Raw genomic sequence first — 17059 nt, forward strand, 5'->3', positions numbered from 1 at the left:
CACAGGCTTGGAGGGCCGAAGGGCCTGTTCCTGTGCTGTATTGTTCTTTGTTCCTTGTCTTTTGCACTGATGTACTGAGCTCCTCCATCAATGAGGATGGGGATATTTGTGATGCCTCCTCCTTCAGCTATTTGTTTAATTGTCCACCACCATTCGTTAATGGCATTTGTCTTGTAGATGGTGGAGTGGCTTTGGAGAGTGAAGAGGGAAGTTATTTACAGCAGAACTCCCCACCTCTGACTCTTATGACCACATATTTATATGGCTGGTGATCCACTTAAGGTCGGTCTTGTAGTAGTGATAACATCCCAGTCTCTGCTGAGTTGGTTTCTGCTCAGCCATACTGCAGAAAGCAAAGGCAAACCACTGCAGTAATTTGCCAAGCATAATCATCCAATTCAATGGAAATCCGTGGTCACAAGCACACTCTGTCTGGAAGCAGAGGTAGTTTTAAGTGATCTATGGTTGTACTGTTGGATATTAGAAATAACATAAGTGAGTTTAATTTAATGTTTTTGTGTAGGAAAGACTTTAGTGAGATTCATGTTAAACAGGTGTTGGTTTGGGGGGGGGGGGGTGGCGGCGGGAGTTGTTTCAATTCAAACTATCTCTATTGTGCTGAGGGAGAGTTTATGACTGGAAAAGTGAACACAAGCTTGAAGAAAGAATGAGCTGTTGCTAAGTAATCAGGGTTCACCTTTGAGACAAAACCTTTTGAGTGTATTTAACTGCACAACTTAAAGGGTTACGTGTGGAGAGCACAGGAGTTCTCCCGGAAAGCAAGAAGAGTGTAAACATGTGAGAGCTGCTTTACAGATGCACCTTTCCGGATGCATCATAGCTTGCTATGGCTCCTGCTCTGAGCAAGACTGCAAGAAACTACAAAGGGTTGTGAACGTAGCCCAGTTCACTACGCAAACCAGCCTCCCATCCATTGACCTTGTCTACACTTCCTGCTGCCTCAGAAAAGCAACTAGCATTATCAAGGACCCAATGCACCCCGGACATACTTTCTTCCACCTTCTTCCGTGGGAAAAACATACAAAAGTCTGAGATCACATACCAATCGAATCAAAGATAGCTTCTTCCATGTCATCAGACTTTATTGCACTGACCTTTCTCTACACCCTAACTATGGTTGTAACACTACATTCTGCACCCTCTCCTTTCCTTCTCCCCTATGTACTCTATGAACATCCATACATACAGTGCAGGAGACAATTTGGCCCATCGAGCATGCACCGACAACAATCCCATCCAGGCCCCATCCTTGAAACCACAAGTGTTTACCCTGCTAATCCCCCTAACACTGAGGGGCAATTTACTTTGGCCAGTCAACCTAACCCACACATCTTTGGACTGTGGGAGGGAACAGGAGTGCTCAGAGGAAACCCATGCAGACATGGGGAGAACATGCAGACTCCACACAGACAGTGACCTGAGGCCAGAATTGAACCGAAGTCCCTGGTGCTAAGGCAACAGTGCTAGCCACTGTGCCGTGCATATGGTATGCTTTGTATAGTGAGCAAGAAACAATATTTTTCACTGATTCCCAATATAAGTGACAAGAATAAATCAAATGAAAAAGTACTTAATAAACTGTTATTGTTATAAGTCCTGATGTAGAGATGCTGGTGTTGGACTGGGGTAGGTGTTTCCTTCCAATCAGGGAACACTTCACCAGGTTAAAGTCCAACAGGTTTATTTGGTAACACAAGCCACAAGCTTTTGGAGCGCTGCTCCTTCATCAGGTGAGTGGGAGTCGTGTTCACAAACAGGGCATATAAAGACACAAGACTTGATTACCTGTAAAGATTCACATTCCAACCATTATCTTGTAAATTGAGTTTGTGTCTTTCCATGCCCTGTTTGTGAACACAACTCCCACTCACCTGATGAAGGAGCAGCACTCCGAAAGCTTGTGCTTGTGCTACCAAATAAACCTGTTGGACTTTAACCTGGTGTTGTGAAACTTCTTACTGTGCTTACCCCAGTCCAACGCCGGCATCTCCACGTCGAGGGAACACTTCAGCAGTCAAGGGCACTCAGCCTCTGATCTCGGGTAAGCGTTCTCCAAGGCTGCCTTCAAGACACACGACAACACAGAGTCATTGAGCAGAAACTGATAGCCAAGTTCCGCACACATGAGGACAGCCTCAACCTGGATCTTGGGTTGATGTCACCCTACCTGTAACCCCCATGACTTGCCTGGGCTTGCAAAATTGGCTTGTGACAATTCACACCTCTTTAATCTGTACTTAACCCGCTCTCCACTCACATTGCCTGTACCTGTAAAGACTTGATTACCTGTTAAGACTCACATTCCAACCATTATCTTGTAATTGAGTCTGTGTCTATAACTGCTCAGTTTGTGAACCCAATCCCCCATTCACCTGATGAAAGGTCAGTGCTCCGAAAGCTGGTGCTACCAAATAAACCTGTTGGACTTTAACCTGGTGTTGTGAGACTTCTTACTGCTATAAGTCCTTGGTTGCTAGTCATTGGAATATTGCACATCTACAATGGTCATTGTCTGTTTCTGGACGGGAATGATGGGGAGAATTGCAAAAGAGGAATAACAAGGGCAAAAAAAATGTTGCAAAAATAATCTAAGCCAGAGCTGCGCGGGAAATTGGAATCCCCTGAATGACCTGTTCCCGCCCTGGGAGCGCCGCCGGATGGTCACGTGGTGCCGCTGCCCGCGGCCAGAGCGCGTCAGGCCGGATTGTGAGTCCGCGCCTGCGCCACCTGAGCGGGGCGTGCCGGGATTTGTAGTTTGTCCCCGGGCCCGCGGCCGCTGCCCGGGCGAGAGGCTGTGCGCCGGCGCGGACTACAACTCCCGGCAGCGCCCGCGGCACCGGCCGGCACAGTGTGGGAGTGAGAGGAAAGATGGTGGAGGTGTGCGCGTGGTTGTCCCCTCATCATAGCCAGAAAATCCACCGCATCCAGCCTTGTAACCAGCGCGGCCGCTCGTTTGTGACAACCCTCGACCGTGTCAAACCCCGGAGTCGGTCTCAAAGGCGGTTGGCGTCTGTTGGCTGATACAGGGCCCCTCACCAGCCGCCAGCCAGAGGGTCGTCCCGGCCGAGTCCAAGCGCCAAATACTCGAGAACGGAGATGCCGAAATCGCGGGGCCGGACTGGCCACAAGAAGGGTGAGAGGCAGGCTCGGGGCCCATGAGGGACAGAATACAGTCTGTACCAGTGCTGGGGGTGAGGGCGGGAGGGAGGCAGGGGAAGAGCCAGGCTCGGTTTGACATGTGCTGGGGATTAGAGATCTCTGCTCTGGGTTCGATATCTACCGAGAGTAGTAGTTTTCTTCTTGGGGGGGGGGGGGTTAGGGTTCCATGTGTTTATAATTTTTTTTTATTTATTAGTCACAAGTAAGGTTTACATTAACACTGCAATGAAGTTACTGCGAAAATCCCCTAGTCGCCACACTCCAGCGCCTGTTCGGGTACACTGAGGGAGAATTTAGCATGGCCAATACACCTAACCAGTGCGTCTTTCGGACTGTGGGAGGAAACCGGAGCACCCGGAGGAAACCCACGCAGACACGGGGAGAATGTCTAAACTCCGCACAGGCAGTAACCCAAGCCGGGAATCGAACCCAGGTCCCTGGTGCTTTGAGGCAGCAGCGCTAACCACTGTGCCACGGTGCTGCCCTCAATCCCTGGTCTGGGTTAGATATTTACTGAGACTCAGAGTTGGGGGGGTGCAGGCCTCCATGTATAGGTATGTACTGGGGGGGGAGAGTGGGTGAGAGCCTTAGACACAATGGACCAAGTTCTCATGCAAACACACATCACCCTGACTTGGAAATATATCACCGTCTCTTTACTGTCAAAATCCTGGAACTCCCTCTGTAACAGCACTGTGGGTGTACTTACACCACATGGACTGCAATGATTCAAGAAGATTGCTCTCCACCATTTTATTTCAGAGGCAATTGGAGATCGGCAATAAATGCTGACCTAAGCATCCATGCTTATGTTTGTACTGTTTATGAAAATATGCTTGTCCTGGACTGAGAGCTGCACAATGGTTAGCACTGTTGCATTACAGCGCCAGGGACCTGGGCTCATTCCAGCCTTGGGTGTTTGTCTGTGTGGAGTTTGCATGTTCTCATATTTACGTGGGTTTTCTCTGGATTCCTCCCACAGTCCAATGTACAGATCAGGTGGATTGGCCATGCTAAATTGTCCCTTAGTGTCCCAATATGTAAGAGTTAGGGGGATTAGCGGGGCAGTTACGAGGATAGGGCCTGGGGTGGGATGCTTTGTCGGAGAGCTAGTGTGGACTTGATGAGCCAAATAGTGGCCTCCTGTACTGTAGGGATTCTATGAAGGTAGGCTCGACTTCATTGTACGTTGGGGTGGGCGAGAACTGGGATTGATGTTTGAAATGTACCAGGATGTGGGGCTGATGAGAGCTGGGCCAAAGTTCTATGGGTTACTTGTGGTAAGTGCTGGGGCTCATGTCAGAGGTGAGCTGGGGCCACCAACAACTGAATTGTAACAAAGTGATCTAATATGCAAGGACTTGCATTAGTTTGGTGGGGTGACAAGTCCTAAGTGTCATTTAATATTTACAATGCAGAATCATGGAAAAGAATCATAAGAAAAGTAGCGAAGTAAAATAAAATTCTGACATTCTACTTGTCATAAGAGCAGACGTACGTTTATGTAGCACTGTTTGATTTTGAAATGTGATGTAATCACTGTTAGAATCTAGGGAAACGTGGCATCCTGTGGCAAGGTCCTATATTACAGAGCTCAGATTCCGATCTGGGTGTCCAAAAGGTTAGCGTGCAGGTACAACTAAGAGAATGTTATTTATTGCAAGAGTAACTGAATACAAGAGTAGGGAGGTTATGTTTTAGTTATACGGGGCACTGAGAAGACCACATCTGCAGTACTGTGTACAGCTCTCCTGATTTAAGGGAATATGTAACTACGTTAGAAGCAGTTCACAGAAAGTTTACTAGACTAATACCAGGAATGGGCGGGTTGTTTTAAGAGGAACAGACTAGGCTTGTATCCACTAGAGATTAGGAAAGTAACATTGACTTGATTGAAGCATTTAAGATCCTGAGGGGTCTTGACAGTGAATTTGGAGGGGATAGTCCTCTTGTGGCAGAATCTTGAACGAGGGGTCATGTGTTAAAAATAAGTGGTCACTCATTTAAGGCAGATGAGAGGATTTTCTTTTAGGGTTGAGTCTTTAAAACTCAGGCAGTGAAAGGGTTTTTGAATATTTTTAAGGCAGAGCTAGCTGGCGGTTCACTGATTAACAAGGCGATGAAAGGTTATCGGGAATGTGGAGTGGATGTTACGATGAGATCAGCCATGATGAAGGGTTGTCCAGACCCGAAACGTTGGCTCTATGCTCTTTCCACAGATACTGTCAAACCTGCTGAGATTTTCCAGCATTTTCCATTTTTGTTTCAGATTCCAGCATCTGCAGTCGTTTGCTTTTATATCAGCCATGATCTTCTTGAATGTTGGAGGGAATTGAGTGACCTAGCCCTTGTTTGTTTGGATGCTGGAAATATGAAATACAAAGCAGAAAGTTCTGGAAACATTCAGCAGGTCTGGCAGCATCTAAGGAGAGGGAAACAGTTAAGGGGTCAAGTCCAATATTTTCTTTGCAACTGAAAAGAGGTAGAAATGTGGTGGGTTTTATGCTGTTGAAAATGGGGAGGTGGAGCAAAATAAAGGTGAAGGGATAGGTTACAGGGTAGGAGAGATTAAATGACAAAGATGTAATGGAACACAAGACAAAAGGATTGGTAATTATAGTATTGAACACTAAAGCTTTGGTCCAGATGAGGTGTTAATATCAGAATAAAGTCAATGCTGTCTGAATAGCAGAATGTGTTAATAGCAAATAAAGGGTCAGCGTGATAAATAACTAGATCATCTGTTTTAAGGTATTCGTTCAGGGATAAGTTATTTCACATACAGAGCCTTGGCTTAACGTCACATCCAAAAGGTGATGCCGCTTAACAGTGCAGCACTCCCTCAGTACTGTACTGAAGTGTCAGTTGTTTTATGGGCATGACAGAATTAAATAATTTAGATTTACTAATAGAAGGTTAGATCATTGAAGCTGTTAGCACATAAAGATGATGCACAAGTTCTTGGCAAGTACAGATAAAACAGCAAAAACCTCAGGACATGATCAAGTTGCATGAATACAGTTTCAACCCTGCTTGTGAGTTCCATGCACAATTCTGGTTCTTTACACTGAGGATGTGTGTACCCACACATTGAAGCTTGCTCAGTGAAGAGCAGGTAAATTACCTGGGATACACTACCTGAGTCATAATGTGTTTATATTTGAGAGATCTTTAATGGTAAAATGATTGAATTATTCAGGATCCTCAGGGTATCAACGAAATAAATGATAGTATGTTTAATACAATAAACGCGCAGCCTCAAACTTAGAAGAGAAAACTGATAAGTGTTGACATTGAACTACATCAAGGGCTGTGAATTCTTTGGAATTAATTCTAGGATCGGTGTTTAGCTGTCAGGGCCAGTATTTATTGCTAACCCCCAACTGCCCTTGAAAAGATGCTTATGAGTCGGTTTCTCCAACCACAGCAGTATTGTGTGATGACGGTATTCCCATAGTGCCATTAGGCAAGGAGCTCCCTGATTTTGACCCAATGACTTCAAAAAGAATCGTGGAATGTGACCACATCAGACTGGTATGTGGCTTGGAAGTGATGATGCTTCCATGCACCTGCCTTGACCTCTTAAGTGGTGAAGATTTGGGAAATCCTGCCATCTTTAGATTGTAGACATGATACACAGCTGGTGGAGGGAATTGATGCTTAGGCTGGTGGATGAAGTGGCAATCAAATAGAGCTCTTTTCCATGAATGATGAGTGCTCTTGCAGCTGCCCATGGTGTCAAGCCATTTACTGCAGCCTTTGACCTGTTCCAGTTACCATAGCATTTATGCGACACGGTAGCACAGTGGCCTCAGAGCACCAGGGACTCTGGTTCAATTCCCAGTTTGGGACACTATCTGTGCGGATTCTGCGCATTCTCCATGGCTGCGTAGGTTTGCTCCAGTTTCCTTCCACAGTCCAAAGACGTGCTGGTTAGGTTGATTGGCCATGGTAAATTGACCCTAGTGTCAGGGGATTATCAAGGTAAAAATACATGGGGTTGTGGTGCTAGGACCTGGGTGGGATTGTTGCCGGTCCAGACTCAATGGGCCAAATGGCCTCCTCCTGCACTGTAGGGATTCTATGTGACTGGGTGCAGTTGAATTTCTAGGCAGTGGTGACCTCAGGATATTGAAAATGGGATTTCTGGTGATTGTATTGTCATTAAATGTCGAGGAGAGGTTAGGTGCTCTGTTTGGCAATGATCAGTGCTTGGTACATGAGACACCAATACTCTTGTCATTCATCTGCCCTGCCTTGGATGTTGACCAGGCTTTGCTGCATACAAGCATTGATTACTTCACAAATAGAACTGAACACTATGCAATCATCAGCAAACAGACTCACTTCGTACAATACCGATGACTACGTGCCATTTGATTGTACTGATAATGGCTTCTTACATTATTTGCAGATGGGAGCAGCCTTAAAGGGTTGTGATTGACCCGGATAAATTTTTTCCTGCTTTTTGCGAACAGGACGTACTTGTGCAATCTTCCATATTGGATAGATGCCAGTGTTGTAGCTGTATTAAAACAGTTTAGTGATGGACATAGCTAGTTCTAGAGCGCATATCATTAGCATTACTGCGAGGACGTTGTTAGATACCCTAGCCTTTACCATATATAGTACGTTAGGAATACAGCATTTAAATTTGAGCATTTCGTGACAGGAAGGAGATTAACACAATAGTGTTTGATGGAGGTTCACTGAGATGTTCACTAGGATGAGGAATTAGTTATTAGGAAAAAGTGGATACAAAAGTAAAAGGAAATATCATTTATGTAGCAATGGTTCATATACTCAGGATGTCCCAAAGTGTTTCCCAGTCAATTAATTTTTTGTGTGTATTACTGTTGGATAGCTAATTTTGAACAGTGAGATCTCACAAAACAGCAAATAAAATAGATGACCAGATAGTCTGCCTTATAATCTTGGTTGAGTGATCGTTGCTGTCTGGGACAATAGGATAATAGGACAGGCAAAGGTGGACTCAATGAAACCATAGCCATCTGACTGTAGGAACAGGGAGAGTCCTGTTCAAAGCCCTTGATAGAATTGCCCAACAAATATTGATCAGTCTGGGAATTGCAAGTTCCATTGACCCAGCATTCAGTCTTTTAGTGAGAAATTTCAGATTTCCAACAGTGTGTTAAAAGGTGCTTTCTGACTCTTAAATGGCCCATCAAGCCACTCGGTTCAAGAGCAATTAGGGATATGGGCAATAAAAGCTGGTCCAACCAGGGATGCCCATATCCCATGAGCGAATTTTTAAAAATTCAATCTTGTATGGCCTAGTTCTGATTTTAAGATTGAAGCCATTTGTTTTAGATTCCGTTAGCAGAGGAAATGGTTTCTCTGTGGCTATTCTATTTAAACATCTCAGTTAAATCATTCCCCTTGAGATCATACCTCGAGAAGGATATGCAGAAAACTTTGTGTTAACGTCCAACCGGAATTTTCTAGTAACTGGAATTTCTGACAACTTGATTTTTTTTGAAAAGCCAATCACTTTGTGTTCAGAAAATCCACTCTTTAAAAATAAACTTTATGGGGGGATTTGAGGGCAAACCTTTTTACCCAGAGGATGGTGATAGTCTGGAATGCACTGCCTAAGAAAGTGGTGGAGGCGGGATGTCTCTTAGTACCTGGATGAGTGCTTGGCATGCCAAGGCTATGGGCCAAATGCTGGCAAGTGGGATTAGGTGGGCAGGTCAGGGCCTTTCATGTGTCGGTGCAGACTCGATGGGCTGAAGAGCCTCTTCTGCGCTGTAGGATTCTGTGATTCTGAAACTGATAATACTAACAGGAAATTGTAAATCTGCAGAATTGGTCTTGGCCATTACATTAAAATTGTTAAATTATTGGATCATTGTTTACTCAGGCAAGAACAAGCTATACTGCAGCTTGTTTTGTGTCCAGCGTAAGGTAATTCTCTGTTAATTGACGTCACTCATTCCCGAGCTTGGCAGATAAAGACTTTACTGTATTGGGCTTAAAGAGGGTGGGGTGGCAACACAGATTAAGCAGAATGATACATGGATGCAAAGGTTTAAATTTTGAGGACAGATTGCATAGACCATCTTTGTATTCCTTGAATGTAGAAGATTATCACGTGACCTAATTGAAGGTTTGATTTAATAGATTGAGCGAAAACTAGAAATAAAAGTAGGCAATTTGACCCATTGAATCTGCTGCACCAATGAACAAGATTGTGAATGATCTTCTATTTCAACTCCAGCTTCCCATACTTCTTAATTCTCCTGGGCTGATAGATTTTTGGGCGCTATGTCATGAATATACTCAACGACGGAGCATCCCAGTTCTCTGGGGTAGAAATTTCCAGAGATTCATAATCCTTTGAGTGAAGAAATTTCTTCTCATCAGTGCCAAATGGCTGACCCCTTATTCTGGTATTGTAACCCTGTGTTCTAGATTCCCCAACCAGGGGAAACATTTTTTGTCAAGCTGGTTAAGAATTTTATATGTTCCAGTTAGATCATAATTAATCCTTCTAAACTTTGAAAGATGCAGGTCATTCTACGCAATCTGTCCTTATCGGACAATCCCTTCATCCCAGGAACCAGTCTAACCAGCTTTTGTTGCACCCCTTCGAGGGCACCTATGCCTTTCCTAAGATAAGGAGGCCAAATCTGCGCACTGTATTCTAGCTGTGGCCTCACCATTTCAGCGTAAAGACTTCCTTATTCCCCAAGCCCTGCGAAACAAAAGCTAACATGCCATTAGCCTTCCTAACTGCTTACTATTGTTACAGTTATAAGTTTACAAACAGACATGTTAATTAGGAGTAGACGACTTGGCCCCTTGAGCCTGCTCCGCCATTTGATAAGATCATGGCTGATATGGTAGTAACCTCAACTCACTTTCCTGCCTACCCTGATAACCTTTTACCCCCTTGTTTATCAAGAATCTATCTAGCTCTGCCTTAAAATGTTCAAAGGCTCTGCTTCCACTGCTTTTGAAGTAGAAAGTTTCAGAGACACTCAACCCTCCAAGAACAAGAATTTCTCCTCACATCTGTCTTAAATAGGCGACCCTTAATTTTTAAACAGTGACCCCTAGTTCAAGATTCTCCAACAAAAGGAAACATCCTTTCCACATGCACCCATTTAAGACCACGCAGGATCTTGTATGTTTTAATCAAGTCGTCTCTTACTCTTCTAAACTCCAATGGATATAAGCCTAGCCTATCCAACCTTTCCTCATACGACAACCCACCCTTTCCAAGTATTAGTCTGGTAAACCTTCTCTGAACGGCTTCCATTGCATTTGCATCCTTCCTTACATGAGGAGAAAAATACTACTCCACATGCCCTGCATAACTGAAGCAAATCCCTATTTTTACATTTAATTCCCCTCACAAATAATATTCTATTAGCTTTCGTAATTACTTGCTTTACCTGCAAATTAACCTTTTGTGATTTATGCACATGTACATCCACATCTCTGTATCTCAGAGCTTTACAATCTCTCATCATTTAGATAATATGCTTTATTTTTCAATTCTACCTGCCAAAGTGGACAATTTCACATGTTCCCACATTATACTGCATTTGCCAGATCTTTGCCCACTCATGTAATCTATCGGAATCCCTTTGTAGCCTCCTAATGCCCTCTTCAGAATAGGTTTATAAGTTGCTGATGTTTCAGGGCTGCGTCTCTAATTTGAGGTGAAATGAAGGAATTCATGTGATCAGTCCTGAAGTCTGCTTGACAACAAGCCTGGTTTTGATTGTTAGAGATTAAAGGGGGCCCAAATTGTTTTGCTGGGAAGACGGTGCAAAGTGTTTACTCTTGGAGACAATGGTAGCAGCTTGTCTGCTAACAGTGGACAGACCATGTTAAAAATGTCGGGCTGTAAATAGTTGTGCTTTAAACTTCATTTAGTTCCAAGGTGGAAGAGAGTTGGACTCTTGTGGATAACTAATCAGTATTTTTACCTGGATACAAGGCCAACGTGATTTATGTTGCCATGGAGATGGGCTCTGAGAGAGTAGCGATTTCTAAGATATCCCTGGAAACACTCAGACAAGGTTAGTCTTCCAGGGTCCAAGAGGGAGAGTGTAGCAAGTCTCTATGGTTCTCAGCGCTGGAAAAATTAAATTGAAAGATTCACCTAGTTTACACTAGAGGAAGGATTTCTAGTAACCCTGTCACTGAAGGACAGTTCTGGGGATAGAAGTTCCCAGGCTTAGAAAGAAAAAAGAACAGAAGTAAACCCCAGGAGCCAAGAATCATTTTAGACTGATTTCAGGAGAATTAAATAACTGAAAGACAGTGCCATGAATATCTATGAAGTGTGTTTTCTTGGTAGTGCCAAAACAAGGAGGAGGGTATTCTGTTCTGTGGTTTTTAAAGTACAATTTACCTACAAAAATAATGTTTAGTCAATCGAGCCTTTAGCCTTTTATTACAGTAAACGTCTTAAAATGTGAAATCTTATTTCAGATATTAACTGGAAGTTCAAATTTCTTTAGCAAAGCTATTGGTCTCCACGGGGATTGTAACACAATACTTGGATTTAAAATTTATTGTGATTCTTGTACAAGAGCATCCCCTCTGAGTGCAGATCTTTTCCTGTCCCTCACCATTTCAAAATATAGTCTGTTCTTTCATTTTTCAGGTAGAAAGCAAGGCAGATAGATATAGCTGCAGGCTTATGCCAGTTAAGCTCAGATTAAAATCAACTTTATGTGAAACTAAATGACTGCATAAAGGGATATCGTAATGTAAAAAGGAGTCACTTGCTGACATTAACATTTTGCTTGTTACTGAGTTTCTTGAAAGTGAAATGTAAAACAATGAAAATTAATGGAAGTGACCCCAGTTGTAAGGCTACATTTTGTGCTGGATGCCAAAATAAATTTTTTAAAAGCACCAGGTGTTTGGCAGGATGTTATCTCATTTCATGTAGCAATATGCTGAGAACAATGCTGTAGAATAAAAAACATCCATACTTTCCCTGTGTTTTATGTATAATCTGCTTGATGACAGCAGTAAGTGTGGGGAGATGAATAACCTTAAATGATGCGTTTTAACATAATTGCCCAAATCTAGAGTGGACTCTGATGTCAATGGTAATGTTTATTTAATAGACGTCTTAGGAATAGATCAGTTGGCATGGGTGAGAACAAGTCGATTGCTTTGGACGATTGCCTGGAATTTTTACTGACAGCTGTGTTTGCATGGCACGTATTGTCTCTGGTAGAAGAAATAGGAGTTCGTTAAAAATCCGTTAACATTCAGAAATGGTATTTTAACAAAATTATTTACCAAGATTTACTGAATAGTGAACATTTTGGCAGTGAGGGGAAGAGTCGCAAAATGCTTGACTTTTAAAGTGGTCTTCCAACTTTGTTTTTTAACAGGTTCTTTAAGACATGAACTACTACAGCTGAAGGTTTCAGCCAAAGTAGCTCAGCAGAAAGGTACATAGTCATCATCTGTAATCTGCATGATGCATGGCTACTGTTGCTTCTTTCATCATTTTGCGGGTTTGGAAGAATTGATGCTTCTACTCTTGGATTTACAGCAAATATTAAAATGTAAAGCTGCACAAATCCCAGTGATCTAGTGTGTAAAGGTACAATTCAGAGTAATACACTATTTCAATTCCAGATTCAATTCCTGTTCTGTCTTAGAAATAGAATCATAGAATCCCTACAGTGCAGAAGGAGACCATTCGGCCCGTCGAGTCTGCACCGGCAACAATCCCACCCCAGGCCCTATCCCCACAATCGCACACATTTACCCCGCTAATCCCTCTAACCTATGCATCCCGGGACACTGGGCAATTTAGCATGGCCAATCGACCTAACCCACACATCTGGGAGGAAACCGGAGCACCCGGAGGAAACCCACGCAGACACGGGGAGAACGTGCAAACTCCACACAGACAGTGACCCAAGCTGGGAATCGAACCCAGGTCACTGGAGCTGTGAGGCAGCAGTGCTAACCACTGTGCCGCCCCTTATCTGATGTCAATCCAGTATGCAGTTGAGTGTGATAATTGACCTTGGGGCTGGGAAAGGGTAAAATCAGCTAGAATTCCTGAGAGCAATCATTATCCATTGCTATCTGCTGGTAAATGCACCCATGTATATAATGATTGCGAGAAGGGTTGATGCCCCTCTGCTTAATAATCTACTGACATTTGTACTCCAGGTTTATATGAATGACCATTTGGATGAACTACCAAAAGGTGGGTTGATAATAGTAGTACGCTATTGCCTCTAGGAAGTGGGTGAGGGTGCAAGTATAAAACATTCTTGGATTATTTTGTTACCTTTCCTGTTTTCTTAATCTTGTTCAAACTTCATCCGGATTCCAGCCCATTTTTTGCAGTCTTGACAGTTCAGTCTGGGTAAAATGTTGATAATGCCATGGGAGATAGGGTATACCCATAATCTTGCTGAAGTTGCTATGTTTTCTTTAGGCCAACAGCAGATTGTCACCTTACCAGCAGGTGGTGTGTAACATCAAGGTCCAAGAGAAACTTGGGGATATTTTTCTCCTAATTTGCAATGCAGGTGAAGGAGGTATCAGCTGGAGAGACAGTGAGAGACCTGTTTGCCCCTTTGGAGAAGGTCTGCTGAATTAGAATCCCTACAGTACAGATGGAGGCCATTTGGCCCATTGAATGCACTGATGCTCAGAAAGAACAACTTATCCTGTAAGCCCCTATCCCTATAACCCCACTGATTTAGAAATCATAGAAACCCTACAGTGCAGAAGGAGGCCATTCGGCCCATCGAGTCTGCACCGACCACAATCCCACCCAGGCCCTACCCCCACATATTTACCTGCTAATCCCTCTAACCTACACATCCCAAGACTCTAAGGGGCAATTTTTCAACCTGGCCAATCAACCTAACCCGCACATCTTTGGACTGTGGGAGGAAACCGGAGCACCCGGAGGAAACCCACGCAGACACGAGGAGAATGTGCAAACTCCACACAGACAGTGACCCGAGCCGGGAATCGAACCCGGGACCCTGGAGCTGTGAAGCAGCAGTGCTAACCACTGTGCTACCGTGCCGCCCCACGTGTTTCTCACTAACTACCCTGCTATTCCCCCTAACCTATGCATTTTAGGATACTCAGGTGGATTGGCCATGCTAAATTGCCCCTAACTACACATCTTTGGACTGTGGGAGGAAACTGGAGCACCTGCAGGAAACCCACGCAGACATAGGGAGAACACAGAGGGTGGTGGGCGAGTGGAATCGGCTGCCGTCAGTGGTGGTGGAGGCTAACTCAATAGGGTCTTTTAAGAGACTCCTGGATGAGTACATGGAGCTTAATAGGATGGAGGGTTATAGGTAGGTCTAGAAGGTAGGGATGTGTTCGGCACAACTTGTGGGCCGAAGGGCCTGTTTGTGCTGTAGTTTTTCTATGTTTCTATGTTTAACTTGCTAAATCCACACAGATAGTCGCCCAAAGCTGTAATTGAACCCGAGCCCTGGTGCTGTGAGGCAGCGGTGCTAACCGCTGTGCCACCTGATAAATTGAGTCAATCAGGCAATTAACACATAATGGATGGGCCTTCCAGAACCTCGGGCCGTAGGTCCTCCCACCAAGGGCTGCCAACCATTTAGTTAACCTGTTTGAAAACAATGTGACAATATATGATCTGTGGGCTTTAATACAAAATGCAGAGTGCAGTAGACCTTTCATTTTTATTCCGTAAATTAAGGAGACTTGCATTTTTCAATGTACTGTAATAATTTGTATACTGAAATGGCTCTAACTGTACAATCCTTTTGTTATTTTAACTGTTATGAATTATGAGTAATTGTTTTATTTGTATCAAGATCACAATTTGACTTGTGTCACCGTAATGATTTTTCGCAATAAAACTATCCTAATTTTCTCTCTTCACCTGTTTAAAATACTTTTCCTACATTACTTTCCTATTTGTTATCTCCATGACAGTGTACTAAATTTTATTTGGGGGGGGGGGGGGTTTATGCTATCGTTATTTTTATAATAAAACTGCTTCACTTTCACACTCCCATTTAATATGCAGTGCAGATTGTTTTTGATCTGAGAAAATGGGAAATACATATTTCCTAGGCCAATCTCTGGAGATGCTCTTAGACCTCCTTTATGCACAATGTGGTTCACTAGATGGAGCATTTCCATAATTTATAAAGGTTCACCGTTTGTTTTTTTTACAAATTGTTTGGCTTGGCCAGGAGGGAGGAGAATGGTGGAGATTCTTCAATCCTTTCTTCCTTCCTTGTATTCCTATCAGAAATGTGCAGGTTGATTAAGGTGTTTTTAGTTTAGAACTTTTGCTACACTGCTGTCAATAATGTGTCTGATTTCAGACTCCAAAATCATAGAATTCCTACAGTGCAGAAGGAGGATATTCGGCCCATCAGGTCTGCACCAACTCATGTCTTACCCAGGTCCCCATCCCCACCTTATCGCTGTAACCCTGCACATTCACCATGGCTAATCCAGTCGACCTACATATCTTGGAACACAAAGGGACAATTTAGCATGTTCAGTCAGCCTAACACACACACCTTCGGACTGTGGGAGGAAACCAGAGTACCCGGAGGAAACCCACGCAGACACTGGGAGAATGTGTAAACTCCACACACAGTCAGTCAAGGCTGGAATTGAACCCGGATTCCTGGGACTGTGAGGCAGCAGTGTTAACCGCTGTCCCACCCAGATGATTGTGGTTTAATTTGTACGGTGTTTTGCTTCTTGTATCTAATATAGTTTCTATAATCTTTTCTGTGTCAAGTTTAGCAGCCACTGCTTGCTTTCCTCCTTTCCCCATCCTAAAGCATCTCTGCCGAATTTTCAAGCTTCGCTTCACTTCTGACCTGAAGGCTGTATCTGTTCCACAGCCGTGGGATACAAAAGTTACAAATGCCTAGTTTTGTGGTCAGACTGTGTTGTGATGGAACCAAATTGGAGCAGGCAGTTCCATTCAACAGTGTGCAGAAGTCTTCTAGCTTATCACCACTGATGTTCAGTGCCACTCACCATGTTGTGAAAATTGTAGGTCAGTGTTTTACACTGCGATAACTCAGAATTGCTACTGATTGGATATATGGTATCCAAACCCAATTGTAGCTGCTCTTGATCAGATGGCAGCTTATTTCTGAATGCTGCAGTGAGAAATTAAGTGTATATTGGATGATTAAAGTAGCATCTGCAAATCTCTGCTATAGAATAAATACAAATAAATTATGTAATAAAATTCACCTTTATCTTCTAGCCTGCATGTAGAAGAGATTAATTATTCTAGAGAAAGGTGCTTTATGTACTTGAGATTATATCAGGGAAAGGCACTTCATGTGCTTGAGATTATATTAGGGAAAGGTACTAGATGTGCTAGAGATAAGGATATGTGAGATTGAGTGCTGTTCAGTGAAAATATTGGCATTGTTACGTGATCTGAGTTTTCTTTAGTTCTCACCAACAGCATATGTTTTTATCAAAAAGCTGCCTTGTGTGGGAAGTCTGTGTTGTTGGTCTTTAATCTGGACAGAATGATTTTCTGCTTATTTAGTACAACGTTCCTTGTGTTACTTTTTAAAATGCTGTGTTCACATTTGGGGCTCTGGTTCAGCACACAGATAAAATTTTGATAACTCAATTTTTATTAATTTTCCTGACTGAGGAACCATCACCGTCACCAGTATCCAAAAGAGAAATCAGTTTGTGAACGAGGTTGACTCAGGGACTCTTGCACCACCTGTCTGGTTTCCCCATACTGGCAGTCACCCATTCTCTCTCTTTGCCTGCTAACCTGCGGTGTACCACCTCCCTAAGCATGCTACCTACGTGGTTCTGTGCCTTATGCATGCATTACAGTGACTGCAACCGCTGTTCA

General features: G+C 43.5%; 1 protein-coding gene across 2 annotated transcripts in view; it reads left to right on the forward strand.

Moving 5' to 3' along the window:
* The first annotated feature begins 2867 nt into the window (after window positions 1-2867).
* LOC144491686 (interferon-related developmental regulator 2-like) overlaps window positions 2868-17059 on the forward strand; it is a 38663-nt gene continuing 24471 nt past the window's right edge. Inside the window, exons 1-2 of one of the 2 annotated variants that reach the window (XM_078209860.1) lie at window positions 2868-3154; window positions 12570-12629. In XM_078209860.1, coding sequence (XP_078065986.1) covers window positions 3118-3154; window positions 12570-12629 — 97 coding nt within the window. In that variant the 5' untranslated portion in view covers window positions 2868-3117. The remainder of the gene's footprint in view (window positions 3155-12569; window positions 12630-17059) is intronic. The other variant, XM_078209861.1, reaches the window with a different exon arrangement.

Source organism: Mustelus asterias, chromosome 3 (genome assembly GCF_964213995.1).
Source record: "Mustelus asterias chromosome 3, sMusAst1.hap1.1, whole genome shotgun sequence".
In the NCBI taxonomy this organism is placed as follows: Eukaryota; Metazoa; Chordata; class Chondrichthyes; order Carcharhiniformes; family Triakidae; genus Mustelus; species Mustelus asterias.